Source organism: Aptenodytes patagonicus, chromosome 6 (genome assembly GCF_965638725.1).
Source record: "Aptenodytes patagonicus chromosome 6, bAptPat1.pri.cur, whole genome shotgun sequence".
In the NCBI taxonomy this organism is placed as follows: domain Eukaryota; kingdom Metazoa; phylum Chordata; class Aves; order Sphenisciformes; family Spheniscidae; genus Aptenodytes; species Aptenodytes patagonicus.
Window position 1 is genome coordinate 53,603,198 of NC_134954.1, and position 10,175 is coordinate 53,613,372.

The following is a 10,175-nucleotide window of genomic DNA, read 5'->3' on the forward strand; positions in this document are numbered from 1 at the left end:
CTGGCAGTCGCTCTGTGCCAAGCCAGGTGTCTTCAAGTTATGTATGGATAAAGTTACGAGTATTCACAACAGGAAGAGGATTAAAACTTGCTATGAGTGGATTCAGAAAGGGCATCTAAGAAAAGCAAAATATAAGAGTGTTTCAGTAAACTGTGCTGCTTTTGATCCTTTGCAGTCATTCTTTCTAAATTAAATCGGCAAGTGTTAGAGCAGATGGGCTGGTGTAAACCAGTGATTTAACTGGAGCCAATGAAAAGATGCCAAGAACAGCTGAAGATTTGGATACTAAAGGGGAAAACAGAAAAGATGTCCTACAGGTTAAATACCGGCATGCAGTAACATACTGCAATGAGCTATGATGGCTGTGCCTTTGCCATTTGATAGTTGGAACTGCTATTCTGTCAGGTGTGGTGGGCTTCTTTTCCAGTTTTCCTGCTACATCAGTTGTAATTAGAGTTAGACTTACGACATCCTTTAGATTTATGACACCCTCTTTATTCAATGGAGAAATCCTTTGAAGAGATACTCTATAAAAATGGTGGACGTGCTCTACTTTAAGAAAACTTGAGTGCTCTGTTTTGGGCAAAGGCTGTGCTAAGAAATCTGTGTCCTGTCAATACGACAGTGATGATGAGCTGATTACCAAAAGAGACACTATCAAGTGATACTTTTATAATTTTAAAAACAAAGTTTAATTGTTAAAAGTTTCAACATCAAAATGCATCAACTCTTTATTAGATGGAAAAGTCCTCTCTGCCGTAGGTATTTGCTGATGATAATTCTTCTAGGACTTTTTCATGAATGCTTGTTAATGGCCTCAGATCTCTGAGAAAAACTTCCATAAAATAATTGCTTTGGAAATAAATATAAAAGCATAAAAAAGTGGAAAACCCTTGTTACCAGAAGCCTAAACATAGTAGGTGAAACAGTAGAGCTATTAACCTTGTGAACTTCTCTCTCCTTACGTCTGGCTACTAGCACAGCTTTGGCTGAGATTGGCATTTCTTAGGCCACATAGTGTTAGGCCACTTTTGTTTTCAATACGCACTTCAATTCCAGGCTAAATTATTTTTAGAAGGCTCTAATGAAAATATTTTTGAGATACGGCTGAAGAATGCAGGATTTACATACATTGCTGAAGGGGGACATCAGGCTGTACAAACAGCCAGTTAGAATAAAATTAGCTACCTATTAGTTGTATTTAACTTAACAATTAATTCATGGGCGTTGTTTGGAGGATAAGCCACCAGTATCCTGGATTGTCTGAGTGTAAGGAAGTCTAGTTTTACTGGCAATTTCACAGAGTGAAAAATGGAGTTCTCTCTGAAATCTTCATTTATTCTAATCAACATTAATTAGAATTCTTCAGGATTTTAAATGTTGGCAAAAATTCAGTTGCTGTTGGTTAGCTAGTAAATATCTTAAGACTTGGACAGACAGATGAACTGTTTAACAGTTAACAGTATAACTAGTATGCTGCTACAAAACTCTGTACAATTTGGGGACATTTTCATGCAACAAAACCAGAAGAGCCTATCGAAACTCCCTCACCATATCACATTTTCCAGCATTTTGTTTACAGTTTTGATAACTTGAAGAGGTTTAAGCGTGTAGCCAGGCAGGAGGCTCCGGTAGCATATCGGATCTCTTTCAGTATGCCAATCCATTCCTTCTTTTCATCATCATACCTGCATTTAACAAAATAAGGTCAGAACATAGCTGCTTAAAATTTGAGTTTGATGCTTCATCCCACATACATGAAAAGGAGGATAGTCCACGTGTTGCAAAGGCTTGTAGCAACCATGTGCTGAAGGATGCCACAAAAGGCTGCTCTCGTCCTCTAGAACAGAACAGGAAGATATTCTCGCGCATGTGAGTTGTCCTTTTCCTAGTCCCTAAAGCTTGTTGCTGGCCTGTGTCATACTTCAGTTACTCCTATAAAAGCTTCCTCCTTGTCTTAAGTATCCCCTTTCTGAATTCCTTCAGATTCTTACGTATAAAGGTGTTTTTTCTGGGAATCCTTCCTATCCTTCTGCCAGTTAAAACTCCTGAATTTACCTTAGCAACTGAAGAGTCACAGCAGAGATGTGATTTTCATCACTGCTACCGTGATTTAGATTAAAAAATATCTAGGAGGTAGGGATTTCTGATTCTCTTGGAACAATTACTTACTTGACTATTAACACATGAATAAGTACAAACGTCTCTGTATACAGGCTTTTCTGCATAAGAATGTCAAGAAATGGAGAATGTTTTTATGGTACACTCACAAGGCTAAACCTGCCAAGAGATATGGCAACTTACTCTTTTAAAGAGTAAAAGAATCTGAAGATCATGACTCAGACTGCTGAAATTATTAGTAGGTGGAAGTAGTCATTAGATCCAAGTCTCATGTTTATTTGTTACTTTCTGACAAACATTTCTATCTGTCAGCAAGTGCTTTACAACCTGTGCTATAGTTCATTTCCAGAGTTAAACAGAAAACTAATTTTACCCTCCAGTGTCTACAAACCACAATTTTAGATATGGCTTTCCACCAGGAAAGCGTGATTAAAATTAAACTTACTTCCATATGTCAGTGACTTCACTGGGTGCAAATTCTTTAGATTCAAGCTGAATCATTGCAAAGCCTCCAATAGCATACAAAGCTCCGCTTAAGGTGACTAAACTGATGGAACTTCTCTCTTGGGGAAATTCAGGCATAATCTCCCACCTAAAGATGAAAAGAAAAACCTAAGTTAAACAAACATGAGATATTCTAAACTGAATGCACTAAAATACATCTCTGGGTGACATAAATTCAAGTACCAAGGACCGCTTGAGTGAATGGTTTAGTAAAAGGAAAAAATCCTGAGATTTATCAGCGGTGAGTTTCAGTGTCTCCATCTCCACAGGGACTTCCCACAAGGCTTAAGTGATGAAATTACACTGTGATGACATCTCTTCACAGAGGCCACTTCTTACAGGTCGCCTGGTCCCATCATCAGTAACGTGCTTTATACAGATGTGTTGTTCCCCAGCTACTCTCATTTTTTCCCTATAGTTTCCAAAACACATACTCATTTCAAGTGGCACTGACGTAATAATTCGAGTTTAAAAAAAGTCACTGGAGCTCATTAGCATAATTTCAAGTTTTCTGCCAATTCACACCTATGAACATACAAAACATACAGACATCCCACTTCTGGATAATGTCAATATCAAAACTAATAGGCTAATTTGTCTCTCTCGCTTGCGTGACTTGACTGTAACAAAACAGAGTAAACCAAGACAGGAACCTGCAGATTTTTCAGACTGCAAGATGGACGTGTTTCTGAACAATGGAAGAGAAGAATGTGCCAAACATCATGCTAACAAAATGACCTTTACTTTGCTTTCTATGGAAGGTATAAAGTCCAAAGTTCCCTCATAGAATTACTTCTTGCATAATTCATAATTGTTAATTTTGCATAATTTTGCATTGTTAAATTTTATAAGCAAATCTCTTTGGGATAGCATACATTTAAATGAAAGCTTTTGTTGTGAGGTTGATGGCTGCAATGCTACCTGTCAGTGAAGCCAGCACAGCCAAATGTGTTTATATACAATAGAATTGCTTACTAATAAAATTAAGGTGCACCCAGGACCACTTACAAGTTTGAGCTATCGTAATAAAGCTGTGCTGATGCTATTTTAAATAAAAATTTGTAAATAAGATAGTAGGAAGGAAAAGTAACAAAAGTAACAAAAAGGAAAATTAAGAGTAGAAAGACACGGATACAGAGGGTATAAACTCCTGGAAAATCATAAACTTCTGAGGGATGCTGACTGCAAAAGATTCTGGCTGTGGGGAAGAACATTGGAAAGTATCTGGACCAAACAAGTGAGCTAATTCCAGGTATGACTTACTATAAAGAAAAAGTCATGACAAAAGAGTATTTTAGAGCATGCACTTAAAATTGAAAGTCTTCATGGAGTTTTCATATTAAATAAATAAGCAGAATTATCTGCCTGTCACTAACTGGTGGTAAATGGTATTTGCTGTGACAAGGTAAGTGAACAGCAAGACATCACAAGGCCACGTACCCGAAGGACATTCAGCGAGTCCTGTTCAGGCACCCAATTTCTCTTGCTGGGGTTTCATGTTTAGTGCCAGTGCTGTTTCAACTAGATTGTGCGGCCCTTGCCCATCTCTCCTACTTCTCCCCTATTATGTCAGCACACCTGTTTATGTGGCTGTGTGGTCAACTAAATTGGGAAAGTAATCAGACTTAGGAAAAAAAAAGAGATGAGAGGGTGGGTTATTTTTGCTACATGAGCTCCTTGATCATGGTTGCAACATAGCTATGCTAGCATAGAAAATGCATGTAGGGGCAGGAAAAATGGCCAGAGATACGGGCTCTTTAAGCTGCTGCTGCTGCTGTTGCTAAAGATACGAATGTAGACCAACTGTCTCAGTGGGAGTATAGGCACCTGAACACCTTTGTGACTCTTATCTCAGAGCTCCTAAAAGCCTAGATGATAAAACAAACACTTGCTTAAAAATAGCTTGAATACTGCACTCACTTATTGGTGGTCAAATCAAAAGCTTCAACAGATGCAGTGAGGCCTTCTTCAGTGACACCACCTGCAATGACAATCTTGCCCTTATGGATAGCCGTTCCAAACATCGAGCGAGCCACTTTCATTGGAGCCAGGTCTCTCCAGTCTCCTTTCTTGGGATTGTATACAAATAGTCGATTAGTGCATTTCCTGGGGAGGAAAAAGAAAACCTGGGATCATTTCTAATGAACTTTTGGCTTGTTCCAAGTGAGACCTAGTTGAGGTGGATTGTGTGGGTTTATGTATAAAACCTCTTTCCTCTCCATGAGATCCTTTCTTGTATCTAATCCGGGAACCTTTGCATGTCTACAAGCACTAATCACATCCATAGAACTAAATCAAATGTTAAATGCTGCTTACACAGGGCAGCAATTTTACTGTACCTTACAGGAGAAAGACAAAGTCCTTTCCCAGCATATTCTATTCAGGTGGGTTTGTGGAGGAATGTATGACAAAGGTTATAAAAGAAAGATTATGCTGCGGTTTTGGCTGATTTGACAAGCTTGTATCTTAAGTGTCCCCTATACAAACACTGAAAAATTACCACCACATGCTCAGTGTGAGCGAAAACTTTGATTTTCCTAATGTTATACCCGTTAAGGTATAACAGGCATCACAGGTCAGAAAATTTGAAAAACTGACACAGTAATTCCACGGCACCTAAGTATTTCTATCTATTTGGAAGGAAATAATACTTTTAGTGAGGGTCCTCATAGCTATGTATTACTGATGTGTCTGCAATGTAAGTAAAATTTGCCTTGGAAATAAGTACGGTCATTAAAATAACTAGTTGGGATCATGAAAAAGATATCCTATATACTATAATGTGTTCCCCTCTGCCAAATTGTTAGCAACCTTAATCCAGAGATGTAGAAAAGGGAACCCCTGATTTCTGAGTGTGAGGACATATAATCTATAGAGGAACAACCAAATAACGTTATAAATTGTCATGAAAAGACTTAGAGACTCACTTATCATCAGTTTTTCCGCCAAGACAATATATCAATCCATTGTTTGAGATAGTAGCATGGCCATATACTTTGATGGGCAGTTTTTTGATCTCACCCCATTTCATTGCCCTGGAACAAAAAGAATAGCACCATTAGGCTCGTTCAACTAACAACGGGCTATTTACTTGTCCTCAGTGGGCATAATTGAATTTTAAACATACACAGGATCATAGCACAACACTGAATCTAGAGACTCCTCAGTGCGAAGGTCCTTGCCTGCAATTACATAGATCTTGTTGTCTGACTCTCCCAGCCCGAAGAGACACCTGGCTGACGGCAGTGGAGGAAGGGCAGCCCACTCACCAGCGATGCTATCCAGCTGAAAGAGCATCAGAACAGGAAGTGTTAGGAAAGGCAAATAGTAAAAATCCACACAATGAACATTGTTCCACAAAATTAACCTAATTGCACTCAGTGCCTCTCAACAGCTCATCTGCTTGCCTGAACAATCTACCCTTCCCTCAGTGCAGCTAATGAATGATGACTTCTACCCATCCATACTTCATGGTGCTGAGACCTAGCAGAGTCAATGCCACACAGCTCTCTGCATCAGCTCACCCTCGCTCATCCTCACAGTTTCTTTGCCTCTTTATTAAGCTCTTCTTCCTTGTTTAAAGGTCCCTTACTCTCTGGGTTCCCTACCACATGTTGGAAAGAACAAGTTGTTCTTCTTCCTGCCTGAAGGGAGCAGACACTCCTGCCATTCCACACCTATACATTTAGCCGGTTGTGCTCATTGCTACAATGAGAGATGCCAGACATCCTCACACCGTTCCTCTTAATGATCAGGAAATACTACATGGCAAATGGCACAGATGTTTCTTCTGCAATCCCTAGAGCAAAAGAGGTGGTGTTTCATCACAAATACCCTCAAAAGCTCCTGACATCTCTGAAGGCACAAGGAATAAAGACTTCGCTCCTAAGCAAAAAAGGCAGGCAGTGCAGCTCCGTTGGCAATAATATTGATGTCATCCCTACTGAAGTACTCCCACAGCTGTCTCAATGCACGTCCAGTATGCTGAAAACACCTAAGGAGAAGCAGCAGCAGGAGGAGAGAAGAAAAAACAAACAAAGCAAAACAGTATTTTCCTAGAACCGTGGTGCTTAATTTTTGATCTGAGAACTTACAAATTGAACCTGAATGCTCTCTAACATTCAAAAAAGAATACATATAGATTTGCTTCATGATGTATAGGAAGGGAAGGTAAAATGTGAGTTTGCATGAGTGTAAAGGCATTTGACAGAAAGCAAGGGAAAGTTCAGTCAAAGTAATCGGATCTGGGTTCAGCGCAGTGACATCCTTTTTCCGGAAGTATGTTCCACAGTCAAGGTCTCCATGCTAAAATGCATCTCCCAAATTTGATAGACCACTCCTATTGGACAGGAAGTTTTATTGCAACGTGAAATTTAGTTCATGGACATGGATTGCCCCAGTAGCTGGATTTGGGTGGCGTAATGAGAAGATGTACCCATCACAGATCACAGCGTACTTAGTGAATCAGTCTTGAAGATGACATACCTACTGATGATAAGGCATAAACTAGTCATGCATTTTTGAGCCAGTGGCAGCCTTGTTTTCTCATGGGTTGCTAGCTACCAAATAAAATGGTAACAGGTGCTTCACTGGGGGGGAAAGGGAGATCAGTAAGTGAAAATTGGTTTAGCACATTAACATTTTAGAGGGAACAACAGCCAGATGGGTAACGCACGCAAGTATTTTAACTATAGGCAGTAGCAAGCAAGCTTAAAGATGACAAGCGAGAGAGCAGGATTTCAGGAAATGGATGTAGACATATACAGTAGGATTCTGAAAACTTCATCAATTTTTAGTATCGGTCTTGAGGTTTAGTTTTTCAGAGGCCCCTTTCTAGTAGCCTGAGACTTAGACTATTCAGTTCTGGATTATATACATTATGACATCACCACAGTATTTCTATTAGGAGAATATTTCTGTAACAAGTTTTGCACTTCAGTGACTAGTGTTTTACACCTACATAAGGAAATGAAACAGTGCTAATCCCTCTCTAGCAAACTACGGCTTCCCTCTCGTAGATGTAACAAATGCCTGAAACCAACTCTTTCATTGTGTGTGAAATCACAGTGAGCCATACTCCTATAAACACTTAATATTTGCATTTTTTAGTATCTGTACTAGTATCTGTAGGCTTTAAAATGCTGTCACTGCTTATCACTCTGCTTTACTTAATATTGAAACAGGACCTACTTTCACTTTTTTGGACAATGTGCCTAAAGACAGGACGTGGCCAGCAGCACATTGCATAATTCATCATGAGATAGTTTAAATATCCCCCAAAGCATGTAGCCAGGTAGCTAAAAACACAACAGAATTAGTTTATGGTGTAAGCATGTCAAATTGTATTTTTGCTAATTTTTCTGAAATACGTTGTGGAAGTTACAGTTTGTATTAATCAATCAGCCTTACATCTTACATTTATACAGATTTACAAAGATATAAAATTATGCTCTCAGTTGAAACATGATATTTAGTGTACTTACATAGACAGTTTGCCAAGAAAACAATCCTCTAAGTTACGTATTTTAGAATGCCCTTAGGTTTTCAAATGTAGATGTGACAAAAGGACTTCTGGAATTTTAGTGACTAAAGTGGCATTTAAAATATGCACATTACTGCTGTCATAAAAATATTTCAGATGCAAAAAAAGAAAAACACCTCATTAGATCTAAAGCAGCTAAGCACTCAACTTTCATGGGAGTTAACAGAAATTCACAAAAGGTATTTTACAACATATTATTAGGCTTAAATTTAGGCATCTGTACCATGAAAAATCTGGGTCTTAAACAATGAAAGCCGGCGCCTAGATAAAATATACTAATCCTTCTAATATTTTCTGAGATCTCACTGGGGGCTTGATCTTGAAAGAGAAGATCCAAGTCCCTTGGTTTCATTTCTCTCTCCGAGACAGGAATAGCTTTCTAGATATTTCTCTCCATCGACCGTACAGAGAGACTAGACAACTCACTTGCATAGACTCAGAATACTTTTCAGTAACTCTTATAAGCACCTATTATTGCACCAGCAATTATAAAGCTTATACCTGGAAGAAGTATGACTGGAAAGGCTGATCCTTGTTCTCCTCTTCCACATACAATCCTCCAACAATGTAGACCTGATTTTGTTTGGTGACTATACTGGAATGATTTCTGGGAATCTGTTCTGCCAGGGCTGCTAGGTAGCATTCATTTTCAAGAGGATCATAAGCTACAGCAGCAGTGTCATTAACCAGAAGAATTAGGTCTTTGACAAACATGCCGTGCCTGGGAAGGTCATTTAGGTAGCCGGGCAGTAAATCTTCATCTCCTACATCACCATTCACCTCCCCTTTGGTTGACTTCTCTGTAGTTTTGCTAGGGTCAGGCAGTTTTCCAGCAAAAGCATCCTTAATAATCTTTACTTTTTTCTGAAGGTCTGAGTTGCTTTTAATTATATCATCCTTCTCAACATGTTCTTTGAAATATTTTTCTGGCATAAGACGAAAACGTATGCAGTCAAAAATTTCCCCCAGGCTCTTTACTCTGTTTTCCTTGTCTGTTCGGACCCATCTCATTACTGCTTCAAATACCAGTTCTTCCTTCTCTACGTTTAAGCTGTCAGGCGAAATAACCGAGATCAGTTCATGTGGGGCAAGCTGCATGAAGTCCTCTTCTTTGCAGATCTGCACAAAATGATCTGAAACAAAATCACGGGCGGAAAATGCAAGTCTTGGGCAATCAAGCAGAACACCTAATCGAAGGATGGCCAGACAGTTACCAACAGCAAGCCTCTTCTGAAGATAGGAGACGCACACAGTGAATACAGAAGGGATCTGAAAGCGACTGGCCAAAGCAAAGATATCTTGCACATTAGAATCATTAAGATCAATACTTGCTGAATAAAGGTATTTGACAATCATATCTAGGATGTTGGGGTCAACATTATCTAGAACTACCTCCTTCTTTTTCTCTTCATTTTGCTCGGATAAGAAATACTCACGAAAATAAGGGCTACATGCCGACAGAATCAATCTGTGGCAAGGCAGGCTTCTGTCGCCAGCTTTTAGAGAGCAATCTATAAACTTTTTCTCTTCGAGGAGTTCCTTGAGGCCATCCTGAAGAAGGGTGGATTGGTAAAGTCTGAGCTCTTCAGTGAGTTCCCTTTGGGAATCCATTTTGCAAATACTTGGGAAAGGGGAGGGAGCAGAAGGCTTTAGCTGTTGTCTGCCCAAAGGTCTGTCTGTAAAAAAGGCAGACCAATGTGCTTTGCCCTGCCTGAAGCCTCTGCAACTTAATCTCGCTAGCTAAATATAGGTACATACTCTTACAGGTCGGAATTTAGGATGGATGGTTTGGAAAAAAAGAGTTGCTCTCGCAGCTGTCAAAGACTGAAAGAAGCAACTGTTGCTTTTAGTCGCTATGGTCAGGTTCTGCCATCATTCTCCACATTGAATCAATGAGATTACGTGCAATGTAAGAAATTATTTGACATGAGTAAGGACAGCAGAATTTGACCCTCAGTGAGACAGCTATGAGCAAGATTGTAAATATACGTTACAAATATTCTGAAAT

General features: G+C 39.3%; 1 protein-coding gene across 1 annotated transcript; it reads right to left on the reverse strand.

Moving 5' to 3' along the window:
* Positions 1-668: 668 nt before the first annotated feature.
* KLHL41 (kelch like family member 41) lies at positions 669-9,870 on the reverse strand. The gene is made up of 6 exons (XM_076342665.1): positions 8,669-9,870; positions 5,753-5,910; positions 5,553-5,660; positions 4,546-4,731; positions 2,567-2,713; positions 669-1,688 (listed from the first exon to the last, which is right to left on the reverse strand). The coding sequence occupies exons 1-6, from the start codon at positions 9,776-9,778 to the stop codon at positions 1,577-1,579; spliced, it is 1,821 nt and encodes a 606-aa protein (XP_076198780.1). The 5' UTR covers positions 9,779-9,870; the 3' UTR covers positions 669-1,576.
* Between the last annotated feature and the right edge of the window lie 305 nt (positions 9,871-10,175).

What these genes read in the sequence shown, in the direction of transcription:
- KLHL41 (XM_076342665.1), bottom strand. Translation starts at nt 9,778, where the DNA reads ATGGATTCCCAAAGGGAACTCACTGAAGAGCTCAGACTTTACCAATCC. An exon ending in TCCAGTCATACTTCTTCCAG is followed by an intron (nt 5,911 to 8,668) that starts GTATAAGCTTTA and finishes ATGCTCTTTCAG; the next exon opens with CTGGATAGCATCGCTGGTGA. An exon ending in GAAGTCACTGACATATGGAA is followed by an intron (nt 1,689 to 2,566) that starts GTAAGTTTAATT and finishes TGTTAAATGCAG; the next exon opens with GTATGATGATGAAAAGAAGG.